Source organism: Gorilla gorilla, chromosome 2 (assembly GCF_029281585.2).
Source record: "Gorilla gorilla gorilla isolate KB3781 chromosome 2, NHGRI_mGorGor1-v2.1_pri, whole genome shotgun sequence".
NCBI classification, from domain to species: domain Eukaryota; kingdom Metazoa; phylum Chordata; class Mammalia; order Primates; family Hominidae; genus Gorilla; species Gorilla gorilla.
In genome coordinates this window covers 171,875,510-171,891,702 of record NC_086017.1, presented here as the reverse complement: position 1 = coordinate 171,891,702, position 16,193 = coordinate 171,875,510, and the positions used below count along the sequence as shown (strand labels likewise).

Genomic DNA, 16,193 nt, shown 5'->3' with positions numbered 1-16,193 from the left:
TCTCCCTCTCTTTCAACAATGGCCCACGCTCCTGGGTTTCATCTTCACTGCTCTCTCTCAGGCTTCCCAATTGACCCTCTCCCCTCATACTTCTATCTTGTCAGTTCAAATCAATCCTCCACATAGTTTGGAGGAGCAGGATTACTAAAGCATGGATTTTATGCCATTCCTATACAGTAGTTCTCCAATATATACAGAACATGGCCCAGGCTCCTCAGCACAGCTTCAATAATAGTGCTAACAATAGTTCCAGCAGCATCTCCCACTCTCCTCACCTGTGTGTATCCCAAACCCCAGGCCATGGCTCAACAGGGGGACCTAGCATGCTGGTATATTTTTGTCATTGTAAGTTATGTCACAAGCAATGTGTTATCCATAATGGTTCAAGTACCTTAGTTGTGAATTATTTATTTTTTTAAACTAGCTAGAAAAATATCAGTTTTATTCCTATAATCTCTTCCCATTTACCTGCATTAAAAATGAGGATGGAATCTATGCTGAAACATTGCCCATAACTCTGTGTTTCCCATGGAGGCATGATACAAATAAAATCTTCTCTGCCACATGAGTCACAGCAGAAAGGGATACTCCAAACCTGAGCTCCTCACAAAGTGGCATCACTGGAAGTGCTCTCCACCTGCAAAGGGAGCAAGCAGGCTGCCTTGCTTCAAATTATGGCTGGCAATTAAATTTTAAAAGCCACCTTTTCTCCTCATAAAAAAGCAAGGGGAGGAGGATAGAGGAACTCTACAGACAACCAGAGACTAGGAGATAAATCTTTTTAGAATCATTCTACTCCATCAAGATGGAGATAGCATCTCAGCAGGTTAAAGGCCAAGAATTTCATTTCATGGATTTTTCCACTCCCGGTGCTGATATGAAGTTTCTTTTTCAAATAAATATACTTAACATTAAAAAACAGTTAATTTAAAAATAAGTTTAGTATATCAAAACACAGAGGGTACTTGAATATGGAAAAAAATAATGAATGAGCTTCTAGAATGATTACCGTTGGGGAAAGCCTACTCCTGACAAATAAGACTACCTGCCTTCTTCCAACGGTGCCTGCATTTTATTTCCTCTGTACCATTTCCATATTTTTTCTTCAACCTCTAATGTCATCTTCCCCTCCTTTCTCCACCCAATCGCTGTCTACAGAAATGCTAGGATACAATTAAATGTCAGTTCCTCTTCAAAATTATCCAAAATTTCCCAAGCTCCTTCAGTCAAGCCATCACACACTTGTAGGTGGCAGGCATCTTGTAACTCTGCTATTTTTTTAAAAAAAAGCTCACCTCTCCAAGTAGACAGAATGCTCCCTGAGGACACAGAATGCACCGAATCATCTTTAGACATCACACAGAACATAACACTGCTTTTCACAGGTGCCAAACTATACAGAAAATGTTGGCTTAATTGAACTGAATTTCTTAACAACCTGTTCAGAAGATGCAGCAAGGTCAGCAGTCAGGTTCCTACATTCCCATACAAAAAGGTCTTTAAGCACAGGCATAGGAAGGAGGGTTTCATTGAAAAAAAAAATTTTTGCAGAAACTTTAATGTGCCATTTTAAACCAAAATAATCAGAATCTTCTCTTAAACCATAAGGCATTTGTCCATACTAAATCCCTAGGCCTCTTATACATCATAATGTGAAAGTCGAACATTTACTAACAGTAGCTATAATGTCTGAAAAGCAGATCATTCACTGTGCCAGTCATAATTTATTTATTCAGAAGTGTATCTTATTTCAGAAGGAGTCAATGAAACTTACATAAATACATATAATACAAGCTAAAATGACATATCTAAGAGAAGAGAAAAATGGTGATATGGTTTGGCTGTGTCCCCACCCAAATCTCATCTTGAATTCACACATATTGTGGGAGGGACCCGGTGAGAGGTAATTTGAAACATTGGGGCAGGTCATTCCCATACTGTTCTCATGATAGTGAATAAGTCTCAGAAGATCTGATAATTATATAAGGGGAAGTTTCCCTCCACAAGCCCTCTTCTTCTCCGGTCTGCCACCATGTGAGATGCACCTTTCACCTTCCGCCATGACTGTGAGGCTTCCCCAGCCACGTGGAACTGTAAGTCCATTAAACCTCTTTCTTTTGTAAATTTCCCAGCCTTGGGTATGTCTTTATCAGCAGCATGAAAATGGGCTAATACAAATGGGATAAAGGAAAATTGAGTGTAGGAAAGATAAACTGTCCTAGGAGTGAGGTTCATGTACCAGATGAATGTATTCCATAAAAGTCTGCACATTTGCTAGAGGTAGGTCAGGCGTTTGGCTCTTAATACTTGTAGCAGCCAACAAACCCAGGATGGCCCAATCAGTTACATAATTCAGCATCCCTAAGATAAACAGGTAATAGAGTAGTACTATTTCTCCCTTGGTCCTCATTAAAATGACACTATATAATATAATAAATGATTTCCTCAACAACATTCTTGCAGTTGATTTCTCAGAGCTAAGGAGACTATTCCTCCAAACAACCCTCACAGGCAAATGACAGCAAACAATTCAATAAAAGCAAATGATGGAGAGGAAAGCAGGAGGGCCAAGCAAGGGGTTCAGATACACAGTTCCTTGCAGAGCTAGATGCATCAAAAACAGATTTTATTCTATCTAGACTAATCTGAAATTCAGAGGCTTCATGCATCCACTTGTCTCTGAAACTACAAAGAAAATTTGATATGCATGTCCTTTTTTCTGGGGAATATGTCTGTAGTTTCATAACATTCTCAAAGAGCAGCATGACTCAAGAAAAGTTAAGAACCACTGATCTAAAGAATCAGACTATATATAATTCTTCAGGCAACCCTCCATAAGGAGTTTATTTTCTGAGCTTCTGAGAAGTGCTGAGCCTCAAGACTGCAGTCCCTGGCAAGCGCTTGAAGTATGGCTTCTCCCTCATGCAAAATGTGGAACTCTAGGCTTTAACCACTGGCCAAGCTGTGTGTCAATTATCAAGATACATAAGACCTTTAATAGAGTAGTGCTCATGAACATATGGAGCACATAACAATCTATTCTTCTAGCTAGGCTTCAGCCATGAACATTGATAGAGGTGCCAAAGGATTTGGTGATATTTCTTCTAGATGGTATTAAAAAAAAGAAATAAACAAAAAAAAAACCACCTTTTGCCTGTAGATAAAAATTACAAGTAAGCACAAAAAACAATGATTTTCCTAGAAAAAAATCATTTTTATCTTAAAATAATCTTTCTACATCAATTTATATAACGAGCTCCTTTTTACCTTTTTGTTGTTTTAATCTTGTTATATAAGGAAACAATCACTGCCATACCTTTAGACACATACACACACTGTGAACCATCCACACACAGTATCATGGTTAGAATCAAGGGAGGAAGCTGGCCTGTAGGACCACTGAGATAAGGCTCTTTAAAATCTCATCCATCTAGAAGAAGCCACAGCCCTACAGAGTCTGGTCCTCAGCATAAAAAGTCCAGAGACATATCTTTGCCGACGAATCCACAGTTAAATATGCTCAAGAGAACTAACTCATGGTAACCCAAATCATAAGAGGCTGAAGTACAAATCAGAATACCAATTTCTTAATTAATCATAGAGAATATTCCTTTTGACTAGTAAGAAAATTTACACCTAAAGCCATGACACACTTTTCTCAAATATCTGGATAACTGAAATCCTGAATTAGTAATCAGGAGTCCACTGAAAGTTAGAACCTTGAGATATAGAGAGTTTGGGGGATATCTAATAAATTATCCCTGCACTACATACATCTTCATAGTGATCAAAGTTGTGGCTCACACAGGAAGAGTCTCTCTCCCTTGAATATTGCTGCCCCAGCACTGCAGACTTCTTGGTCTCCTTGGCCTTTCCTCTTCCATATCCTTCTCTCCTTTAGGTACTTCTCTAGACAGGGTATAATACAACTGATGAAGGTGCACCTTACAGGCATTATTATCCCTATTTTTTAGATAATAAACTCCCAGATAAAGCTGTTTCAGCAACTTGTCCAATGTCGCAGCTAGAATAAAGCAGAGCACAGATTCAAAGCCAGATCTCAAGTCAAAACCTATGCTGCTAATCTTGAAGCAAACAATACCTTCAAGGCCTTTTTTCCTGGGCCTTCCTACCTACCAGTCTGATTTAAATGTCCCTCCTCTGTGTCACCGTAACACTCTAAGCGCACCATGACTATAATTTTTGGTATAGAGGTCTATCTCTCTCACTAGACTGAAACTTTTTGAGGATAGGGGTTATATTTCATTCACCCTTGTATCCCCAGGGCACCATCTATCTAGGTAAATATTCAAGCCAATTTGTCCAGTAGTTTCATATAGAGATCAACAAACTGAAGGCCTTGAACTAGCCACATAGCCTTAGGAAGGTCACAACTTCTCCAGCTATCAGCATCTCAGCTTAAAAGAAAAAAAAAAGGGTGAGGGATGAAATTGATATACACAGATGAAATGGATATACAAGGATATACAAGGTAATGTCTCCTCTGCATCTAAAGAGTACTACAATTACAGACGGGCCCTAGTTTTTGATGGTCTATCTTACTAGTGTGAGTTATTAGAAATAAAATTAAACTCCTCATTTATCGTCTGTACCATTCTAGAGCTAGAATATACAGAAATAATAGAAAGTTCAGAAAAAGCTTCCTCTTCTGTGACAGGAGCTAACATCATCTATACTAAAATCAAACAGTGGCACCCTCCTCTGGTGAATGTTAAAGGAGCTAAACAACACACAAGAATTAGATGGTAGGATTTTGAATGATATATAAAGAAAAAGCAAGAGAGAAATTACCTAATATTATTTGTCACTGTTATACTCCCAATAGCAATTAAGTAACTCCTTTTGTAGCACTTTCCTTATTTTGCCCTAAAACAAAGCCAAAATGAACTAACTGGCTACATACGATAAGGGATTATGAACAGAACAAATACTCTATTTTTCAGAGTACTGATAATATCAATTATTTTGCAAACTGCATGCTTTTTAATGTAAGGCACAAAGAAAAGTATTTCATGGTTTGGCTAAAGATTATCATCTTTTCATTTGCAGTTAAAAAATTTAATGACAAGCCATGTACGTGTAAAATACTTTTAGTAAAATAAAAGCATTTATCGTGTCCCTTTTCTGGATGGTACATTTACCACAAGATACTACTAGAAATTTTTCAACCTGAAAAGTGTTTTGGTCTGCAACTTTCAGGTTTTACAGTATCAACTTAAAAGAAAAAAAATTTAAATCACCCAATCACTTACACTTTTTTAGCCCAAGGCTAAAACTATGCCAATGCATCACACCCAGACAACCACAACCCAAAATTTCACCACATTACTATTACAACCAAATCTTTAATAAAATTAAAACTGCTTTCTAAGACCAGAAGCAGATTATCACCAGCCACCAATTTTAATATAAAAATATATAATAAATATAAGCTTGTTAAATGATTTACAAAGGAGGGAATCACAGCTTCCTTCACCCTCATTGAATTCAGGCACAAAAAAATGAAAATACAGATAGTCTGCTTCAAGCCAAGAAGACAAATCAGCCATTATACTGGCAACTTTGTCATTAAGATATGTTTTTGCCCATGTACACAGCCTCTTTTCCCTCAATTAATTTTACATCTTTCACTTACTCTGTGACCAAGGGGAGGGGATCCCGACACTACCCAAGAGGTTACAAATTTACAACCAGTGAGAAACTTGCATTCTGAAAAAACAGAATATAAAAAAGGCTAGAGTGGATGGAAAATGGCAAAAACTGATTTCAGTTCTACCAAATGAGTTTTCCTACTAAGTTTGTCATTCTTGGCAAAGTTGGTTCTACAAGGCAGGTAGGCACAGTAGCATGAAAAGATTAGCAGAGTGATGGGTAAGGAATGCAGATAAGATATCCAGTTGAAAGCTTTCTCAATGTTTACCCAAAACAAAGGCCAAAGAACAAGCAAATGCTTGAAAAAGAATGGCAGTCCCTGCAGTTCCCTACAGCCTACCCAGATATCAGAGGGCAGAGAAGAAAGTTGGGGGAAAACTTGTATGGGAGTTCGGGGAAGGGGTGTAATCAAAAACAGGAAGGGGTTAAGAATAAGAAAAGTATGCTGCCAAAAGGGAAAACAAAGAGTATGCAGCAATGAACCCGTTACAAACCGCCAATTTGAGAGATGGGGTGATTGGCCCAGTGTTCTTTGGAGCATGGCGCTAGAGCCACATTTGCCTCTCACTTTGCCTGGGCCAATGCGCAAGGACCAGAGCCAAGCCTTGCCTAAACTCCAGGAAACCTGGGCCTCAGCGCACAACCCGGGTGCCACAGAAATGTGGGAGAGGGAACTGAACTGGCCTCTAGCTATCTCCTGCTTCCAGATGAACCACAAACAAACGAATCTAGAAGCAGGACGACGTCTGCACCCCTAAGCCCGCCAGGGCGCAAGGGTGAGGTCAAAGCACCGCCTCCTTTGCGGGCATAGCCACCTCTGCAAAGGCCAGGGACATCTAGGTCCCGCTCTGAGATCCTAGTGAAAACAAGTGGCCAGCGAGGCGCTCCTGTCAATTGGCCTGATTGCACTTGTAAAGTTGATAGAGTTGGAAAGAATCGCAGAGCTGCCCCTCGGATTCCTCCCTAGAGTGAAGGCGATGGGAAGGAGTCACAGCTTCCTTCACCCTCAATGAGCTCGCTCTGCAGATATAGCCTGTTTGCCTAATGAAGCATAAGATATTGTCTTCCTTCTCTGTGCCTAGTTCAGCTCAAACCCTAGAACAAGGGCACTGGGGTCTGGGACCAAAGTTCACTGGAGATACCATTAATTCTTCTTGCTAAACTAGCACAGTGTTTGCTGGGTTCCGGCCTTGGGAACCTCATATTAAGTAGCAACAAATATGCTGTGGATGACTCTCCTTTCCCTAAAGTGGACCCTCAGCCCCAAGAAGTCTGGATCCAGCAGTGCTTTTGGCAACTTGAGCCGCATTTGTCCAGCCAGGCACCGTGGTGTCATCACCACGCCCCTCGCACCCAGATCCTCTCCCGCTGCGCACACGCTGTCCTGTTGTTTATACACACACACACACACACACACACACACACACACACAAGAGACATACACGGACACAAATACAAAGCCCCGGGGTAGCTCCTACCTCTCCCCCGTGCCCGTCGAAGATCCCGAAGATGGACGGGTGCGTCTTGTTGGCCAGATCCGTGAGAACTTCGAAGCGGTCCTCCATGTGGTCTCTCCGGCCCTGGATGGAGTACACCGCCACGTTGTGGTTCTTGAACTCCCAGGTCTTGGAAAACTCGGCCTCGAGCACATCAAGCCCCCCGAGTCGATCGTTCTGCATGATCTCGGCTACCTTGCCCTTCACCATCTTCACGGCGTCCCGGCTGGACTTCACGATGGTCTTCACCTCGTCGGTGTGGAAGAAGTAACTCCATAGAGCCAAGCTGATGCACAGCAGGAAAAGCGTCTCGGGTCTCAGCAAGAAGTAGCGCATGATGCGACCCAGCAGAGACAGCAAAGTCATTGTATCCTCTATCATTTATTATCGCTAGAGCCTCAACCACCACCAGCGACGCGCGCCCCGAAGGCTCGCCGGGTCCGGGAGCACTGCGGGGACAGCCCGCCGGGAGGGAGGCGGAGCAGTGCCGGAGGGTGGGGGAGAGGATCGCGGAGCCCAGCCAGAGGCAGCCGAGCAAGCGGCTCCGAGCAGGCAGCGCGAGCAGAGGCAGCTTCCCTTTTGTCTCCCCGCCTCGGCGGCCCGGAGGCCCGTCCCTGCCGCCCGCGCCGCCTCCCTTTCCTGAGCCCCTTTGTGAGACCGCGGCGGCGGCGGTAGCAGCAGCCGCCGCAGCAGCAGCCGCGGGTGCCCCGGTTGGGCAAGAAGAATCAAGTTAAAGTTGCGCTGGGCGGGTCTGCCGCGGTGAGCGGGAGAGTTCAGGGGCGTCGGCGCCCGCGCGGTCCCTCCGGGGGTGCCCCCTCGAGACTCCGGGGAGCGATCAGCAGGTGAGGCGCAGGGCTCCAGAGCCCGGCGGACGAGGGATGCAGGTCCCCTCGGTCGCCGCCGAAGGGGAGCGCGGAGATGGCGGAACGTTCCAATTCCTTCACACACCCCGGAGGCCCCAGAGAATAAAAGTTTTGCGGGAGCCTGGGCAGAGACAGGGGTACGCAGAGCCCGGCGACGCGGCACGATCGGTACTGAGCCGCAGGCGGCCGGCTGGGCTCTGCCTGCCTCTCCCAGGCACCTCCCGGCTCGGCTCGGCTCGGCTCAGCTCGGCTTCACTCGCGCGCTCCCTCCTCGCGTCCCGGCTCGCGCGCGCTCCGCCCCCCGCGCGCTCGCCCCGCCCCGTCCCGCCCCTTGAGTCGGGACTCGACACCCCGAGGTGTTCCCACCGAGCTGTCAGAGGCTGAGCAAGTTCCGCGGCCGCTGGTGCGGGCTCGCAGCCCCATGCGGTCCAGGACAGCCAAGGGGGAGAAAAGAGGGAGGTCCGCTGCCTAGCTCTTGCGAATCGTTGTTCCTTCCCCCTGTGCCGGCTCCTAAGGCAAGCTAATACTGACCCCGGTAGTCTTAGCGTTGGTTTTCCAGGAGCTATTGCTGCTCACTGGGAAGCCGAGAGCCATACGTGAGCGTTCCCCCCTTCGGCGGCTGCACTATAGTGCGGTCCCCGCTTCGCCAGCCATAAGGCAAGCGAGAAGGGACGCACTTCTCCCGGCTTGCAAAGCGGTAGGGAGACGATCGGGTCGCTGGCCGCGGTCTCGGCGTTCAGCAATAGAGGCCTTCCCGGATCTCCTGAGAGGCGGGAAGCGAGCCTGGGTCTAGCAGCCTTCTCCCTCCCCAGAACAGCAGAAAGGGGGGACTAGACAGAATGACCTCTGTTTCCCCAAGGAAGTGCACTCTGACGATAACCTCGGGAGGGATGAGAAGGGCCGCTCTTTCTGAGAGCGGCCGCCGCCCCTGGAGTAGGGGACTCAGCGGCCACGAAGGCCTTCCCTGCTCGCGACCTTTCCACGGACGAAGCTTCCGATGGGGGCCCCGGGGCGCTCCTGACTTTTCTACGGCGCGAGGGCTCTGACTCTGCGGTTCAGGTTTGAAAGTCCTTTGGAAGCTCGCAAGTGGTGGTCTCCCACCACCTCCTCGGTCATCGCAGGAAGAAGGCGCAGTGAGGGCGGGAGTCTGGATGAGCGGAGAGTAGCCGCCGCGGAGAAGAGTGCGGGCTTGCAGGAGCCGACGAAGATAACTCGAAATGTGGGCAGGCAGGTGTTGGTGGGTCTTGAAGGTGGGAAAGCACGAGAAAAGAACAATGTTCGCGTCCGCTTAGAATACGGAAACAAGTGAGCTTTAAAGGAAAATACTCATTCTCATTACCCCTGTCCAGGAAGAAGAGTGCTGATCTGCTGCTTCCAGTCCGCTGGGCTGGAGAGCAGAAAGAGGCTACTTGATCCCAGCCAAGCCAGTGTCTGTCCCCCAACAAGCACTTCTGCCTTGGTGTGATCCCCATTCCTTTTCTAAAAATAAAAAATAATAAGAAGTCCTGGAAGGAAATACACTAAAATGTTCCCAGTGGTTCCTACTGTAATGCGTACAGTAGTAGATTATATGCAGCTTTCATTTTCTGCTTTAGACTTTTGTCTATTTTCCACAACTTTTCTAAAGTTTCTACAAAGGCCATATATTTCCACCATAAGCAGAAAAAATGAAAACGTAAGCATTTGAATGGCACATACAATATAATCTCAATAATATAAACATGCATACAAAAGACAGGAAGGAGATATGAAGAACTGCTAACAGTATGTTATTTTTCACAACTAGGATATAGTCTCCTGTCCTGCTTTACCCTTCAGGTATTTTCATCTGATAAATAGAGAAACAGTTTAAAATAAATTCAGTCATTCTGTTCAATAGTCAAGAGGTTCCAAAATGAGATAATGAATTTAAAAGCCTTCAGGAACTATAAAGAAAAGTAATGCATTAGTATTATTTTGAAGATAAGTTTACAATATTTCTTACTGTAAATTATCAAATCACTTTTGGGTGCATTGTCAGTCTTTCTGTACATGGGTTCGTTTCACTGTTGCAAAGGCAACTTGCAGATAAGCTGATAAAGATTCCAGAACTATAAATCAAACTAGGCCCTGGAGTAGCAGTAAAATTCCAAACCCAAAGGCCCATCCAGTCTGTCCACTACGTTCCTATATTGATGAGAGCAGAACAGACACTCATGAGAGACATGACTTCTGCTTCCCCCATAACTAAGAAGAGAGATTACCATACTGATGATCTCCCTGGAGGTTTCATAGCAAGGTTTGACTTGATGAATTAATTAATTAATCTAAATATCCTGAAGATTTGGTGGAAATATGCTTTGACATTTACATCTAAGTGTTCATCCGTGAAAATCAATAAAATATTTTTTCATGCAGACCCTATAGGCATTTTCTTACTAAAAAATTCATGTGGTTTATGTGGCAATTTCCAGAAATGCCTAGATAAACTCTGTTATAGTTTACTGTGAATATTAATATATTACAAAAAGAAAAAAGACCTTCCTCTAGTGACAAACTAATATTTGCATATTTGTGAGGATTATGAAGGTTTTTTCATATATGGCAATGTTATTTTCATTCTCCTAACAATCCTCTGAGGAAGATAGAAGTTATTATCTCTGTTTATGAGGAAAGCGAAGCCCAAAGATGTTAAGCGAATATCACTGTTCAGCAAATAAGAGGTTATACATTCAAACTCAGTTCTTTTGATTACCAGTTCAGTACTCTTAACATCCATTACTGTACAGTGATACTGAGATGATTACTCTAATTTTTACGCTTCTCCACTAATATTTCACCAGATTTCTGTTACAGAAATCTCAAAAAGAATGCATGTATTCTTATTCCATAATTCTGTTTTTAGCCTTTGGGATAAGCACTTCACCATGAGTATTTACCTCACCCATTGAGAATACCTGTGGGGCAGAAAACAGGTGCAAGTGTACTTCTTTAATAAACAGGTAAGAGATCTGTTGCTAAAGTAAAATAGTGTCAAAATTTCACAGAGGAAAGAGGTACCAAAAAGTATGCATTATACAAATACTTTGCCATTGCAAGTGACATGGTAATGAACAGAGAGTTAATGGCAATCCTAGGTTTTCATGGGATATAACAATAGTGATCAAACTGTTTACAGGGAATTACTGTTTTCTGCTTTGCAATTAACCCATGTCAGCCTTGCAAGTATATAAAAAATATATAGCTTTTAAAAATAATTTATTCTCAAAAATATTTCAGAGTTGTAGCTCTTAGGTTTAAAAAGTCTTTAAAATGGAGTTTGATAACCAATAAATCTGTTTTCTAGTATGATGTTGTTTTAGGATGTCCTTATCTACTTTATTTTTCATCACCTCATAGAACATGATAAAAAGTGGCTCATGCCTGTAATCCCAACATTTTGGGAGGCCAAGACAGACAGGTCATTTGAGCCCAGGAGTTTGAGACCAGCCTGAACAACAGGTGAAACCCTGTCTCTACTAAAAATACAAGAAATTAGCCAGGAATGGTGGCATGTGCCTGTAGTCCCAGCTACCCAGGAAGCTGAGCTGGGAGGATCATCTAAACCCGGGAGGCGGACAGTGCAGTGAGCTGTGATTGCACCACTGCACTCCAGCCTGGGTGACAGAATGAGACCCCGTCTCATAAAAACAAAATGTAAAGTGACTTATCTGCTGAGACTCTGAATGATAAATATGATTTTTAAAATCCTTTCAAGTAAATTTTATATGAAACTTTTATACATGTAGAAATTCTCTGCACAGTTTTAAATTTCTCAGTTGTCACTTTGATTTATATTCTTAAATTGTTCCTGCCATCTGTATGCAAATATGTAGTAGGTATTAAGTAGGACTCTCTTACTGACATTCTATTAATATATACCTATGTATGTATAACCTTTTAAAGGACACATATAAAAGAGCATGCAAGTATTGTTATGAAATACAACAACCATGCATGAACACAGAACACCCAACCAAAAAACTAGAGTGTTACCAATATCTTCATACCAACCTAGTTCTTCCCCTATCCCACCTCCATGTCTGTCCTCTCCACAGGTAGCCTACTATCCTGAATTTTATGTTTTACTATCCCCTTGCCCTTTTTTTTTTTTTTTTTATGCAATCTTGGCTCAGGCGATCCTCCCACCTCAGTCTTCCAAGTAGCTGGGACTATAGGCACATGCCACCACACCTGGCTAATTTTTGTATTTTTTGTAGAGATGGGGTTTTGCCATGTTGCCCAGCCTGTTCTCGAACTCCTGAGCTCAAACAACCCACCCACCTCAGCCTCCTGCCTTGCCCTTTTAAAAAATAACTGTATCATATATGTCTGCATCCCTAAGTAATACATTTTTTAGTTTTGTTTTGGTTTTGAGCCTTATAAAAAATGGTATCTTATTGTATATAGTCCTCTGGTACTTGTTTTTTTTCTCTCACTATTAAGTTTCTAGATCCTCCTATGTTGTTGCATATAGCTATATATTGTTACATATAGCTGTAAATCAGTCATTTTACAGCTATGTAATACTCCATTGTGTGACTGTTCCGTAAGTTATGTATTCATCTTCTGTGGATGTTCAAATTTCCAAGTTTTTACTATTAGGATCAATAATTTCTTGAATTATTCTTGTATTATCTCTTGGTGCACATATGCAAAAGTTTCTCTAGGTAGATACCTAGAAGTGAAATTACTTAATCATAGAGAATGAAAATGTTCGACTTTACAACTTAAGGCCAAATTGTTTTTGAAAATGTGTTGTTCCCTTTTGCAGTCTAACCAACAATGTAATCAAAGCTCCTTAATGAAAAGGATCATCTAAATTATGTTTTAAAGTAGTTTTCAATTTGGTCCTTTAGTAAATAGTTATCCATGTTCATGTCTATTAAACCATATTGTCTTCAATTCTTTTCATAAAACCTTTCTAGATGCAAACTTTAGTACTAAATCTTGTTTTAAATGCCTGTCCACATATCAGTAAAAATGTTTTAAAATAACTACATAAAAATAAAAAATGTCAATGACCTTCAAGTGAAAAATTAATGTTTTAGTAGTATAGCTAAGAAAAAATTCATCACTTTAAGTATAATAGTATATCAATTTAGATTTACATTAATATCTCTGGGGTTCTATCAAACAAAGAACTCACATGACAGACACCAATTATTTTGGGGTGGAATATGATTTTATTTCACTGAACTCCAAAAACACAAGAATGTTTCTAAAACCCAAGTTTTTGTATTAATTACAGAGATATATCAAAGATAGTTTTTTTCTGAATAAAACTTTTATATCATTGCATTAACTCTATACACAAACCATACATATCCTAAGAATCCGTCATCTGATTCCCCTAGGCTTTTCTCTGATAATGTTCAAACAAGGTTCCTAAATTTTAATGTTAATCTAAAGCATTTCCTAAATTTTTGTATACCAATTGACACACATCAATATTCTAGCTAATTTATAACATGGAGCATTGTGAACAATTGAACAATTCTTTTGCAGTGGATCTAAGAAATAACACATGTGGAAAGATAAAATTTTGTTTCTTTCCATAGGAGGTAGGGGCTTTTTTTTTTTTTTCTTTAGTGCAATTCAGAAAGAAGAAAAATTGCCTCAGGAACACAACTAACTCTGTTTCGTAGCCCAACAGAACAGTGAGAATTGAGCCCTTGAGAATTGTTGGTGTTAATTCAAGCTTGATGTCCATTTGTATTATATCAAGGTAAATTAATGTTAATATCCCATTCTTATACCCAAATTTTTCTGATGGCTTCTCTGAGCACCCTGAGAATAATTTGTATTCCCTCCAGTTTTTCTATGTTCCCCAAATGGTTCCCATTGAAAACATTTGTTTTATGTTGGGGGCACTGTTAGAAACACTAAATTTCGGAAACTGAGTAGTTTTAATATGTAAAAGTATTCACAAAACCTTTCTGTTTTTTACCTCTTAAGATGCTTGCTTGATAGGACTGCAGAAAATCTTTAGTCACACAGGATTTAACTTTAGAGCTGATTTCTATATATGATACTTGAGGTAAAGGTTGTTATGCCCCAAAATAAAATTACGTGATCTAAGGTTACAAAGAGGTAAAACTAAGACATATGTCCCACTTCCATGGCACTTTCAAAAGAGTTCCTCTTTCCTAGATCTTATGGTGCCTTAGTAACCTCCAACATTCATTCATTGCTACCTGAGCCCAAGTAGCCTATGATGGCTTCTTACATTGTAGCCATAACCCAAATTCACCAGGGCATTGCTTGCAAAGTCGCTGTTCAATCTATTTTCCCCAGCCATACCTGTGCTGATGAGGAACTCCTTAAAAGGCTCCTCGCCTCTCTCCATCTACTCAAAACACACATGGCTCCCTCCCAAACTGTTATACTTCAATAAATAGTTCCCAAATGATATCATAATTGTAAAGGATTTTAATTACCACAAACTCCTCATGCCTATCCTGAATATGGAGAAGACTCTTTCAATCCTGTAGCCTTGGAGCTGTCAGAGGTTGACCAGATATCTTCAATCCTGCTCCTGAGACTAAATATACTGTAATTGCTAAGGCTTTAAGTGACAGGCATTAGTCAAGATCTAGTATAACAAACACTTACTGCCCTGAATTCTAATTACCAGTAACTTTCTATTTCCCAATCTTTTTCTTGATCATGAACTATTATTCCCATTGTGACCCTCCTATTCCTAGCTACCTGAAAACAACTTCTTAATTACCTTATTTTTCTTCTTCTTATACAACTCCTCTAATACGTTTAACCAGTGTTGTGCAAGTAAATGTTTAACCACCTGACCTCTAGGAAGAGGAGGTAAAGACTCAGCTCTGTAGTGTTTGCCAGTTTCCATGGTATAAATCCTCTCACCATGGTTGATTTCAAACTATACCACTGACCACGAAGCTGGAAATAGTTGCTCAGTAGCCCACTATTATACAATACTGCCATCAAATGGACATGATAGATGTAAATAACATCAAGAACATAAGTAGTATCAAAATGTAAAATAAGAGGTGATTAATATTTATTACCTTTGTCTTTAATATAGTTTACTTAATTACAAATTACATAATTTAATTTTCATAGTGCCTATGTTTAACAACAGACTGGCAACACTCTTCTGCTGGAGGAATATGTGTGTTCTAGATATTGTCTATTGAATCTCAACATCCATTTCTACCTCCATCTAAATTCCCTCCCTTCCAATCATAAAAATTAAAGAACAAAAACTACGTTTTCCAGAATCCCTTCCAGCTGGAATTTTTACTGTAATTTAGGTTTTACTGATGAGATGACCTTGTGTGAGATTTGGAATGCAGAGAAGAGACAGAAACTATTTTTCCTACAGCTCTGCTGGCTGCTGGCCAAGCTCTGGTAAACTGAGTGTTTGAGTGGCCAAATCAGGTTCTCTTTCCTTTTAGTTACGTATTTATTGTTTTTAAAATTTTTTGAAATGGTGTCTCATTCTGTCACCCAGGCTGGAGTGCAGTGACCCGATTACTGCAGCCTCAACCTCCCCAGGCACAGGTGTTACCCAGGCTCATCTCAAACTCTGGGCTCAAGCAATTCACCTGCCTTGGTCTCCCAAAGTGCTGGGATTATAGGCATGAGCCACAGCAGCCAGCCAGGTTCCCCTTTCTAGTCTCCAGTTTTGTGGAAATTGAGCCATTGCCTAATGACAGCCCCTGATTTCAACTGCTTAGAGCCTTACAATGCTATTGTGAGTGCCTAATTCCCTGTATTAAATAACTTTCTTCTTCAAGAACCTAATGTGTTTTTGTTTTTGTTTTCTGCACCAAACCCTCATGTAACATGTGTTCTTGACATCTGCTTGTTTGTTTCTTTCTTGCAACATCCCAAGGAAACATTAGAATCATCACCAGCACAGGTCTAGTTAATCTGTTTGCCTATGTAGTTTCTCATTCTAAATGTTCTCAGATGACTTTCATTTCACTCACATCCTGAGATTATGCTGTGGCATTAATCAATTACTACTTTTTATAATTTTTTTCAGTAGATCTACTAGAAAGAAAAGATCTACTAGAAGTCAAGAAAATGAATGCTCAGTTAAGTGAGGGGAGAAGGAAAGTATTTATTGTTATTACTATTTTTTATAACATCAGAGACCTAA

At 41.4% G+C, this 16,193-nt stretch overlaps 1 protein-coding gene across 1 annotated transcript in view; it reads right to left on the bottom strand.

Annotated features, from left to right (window-relative positions):
• The window catches only part of PPM1L (protein phosphatase, Mg2+/Mn2+ dependent 1L), a 318,938-nt gene extending 310,594 nt beyond the window's left edge, over nucleotides 1-8,344 (bottom strand). Inside the window, exon 1 of the mRNA XM_019024654.4 lies at nucleotides 7,152-8,344. Within this exon, the coding sequence (XP_018880199.1) occupies nucleotides 7,152-7,550 (399 nt within the window). The 5' untranslated portion in view covers nucleotides 7,551-8,344. The remainder of the gene's footprint in view (nucleotides 1-7,151) is intronic.
• Nucleotides 8,345-16,193: the final 7,849 nt, after the last annotated feature.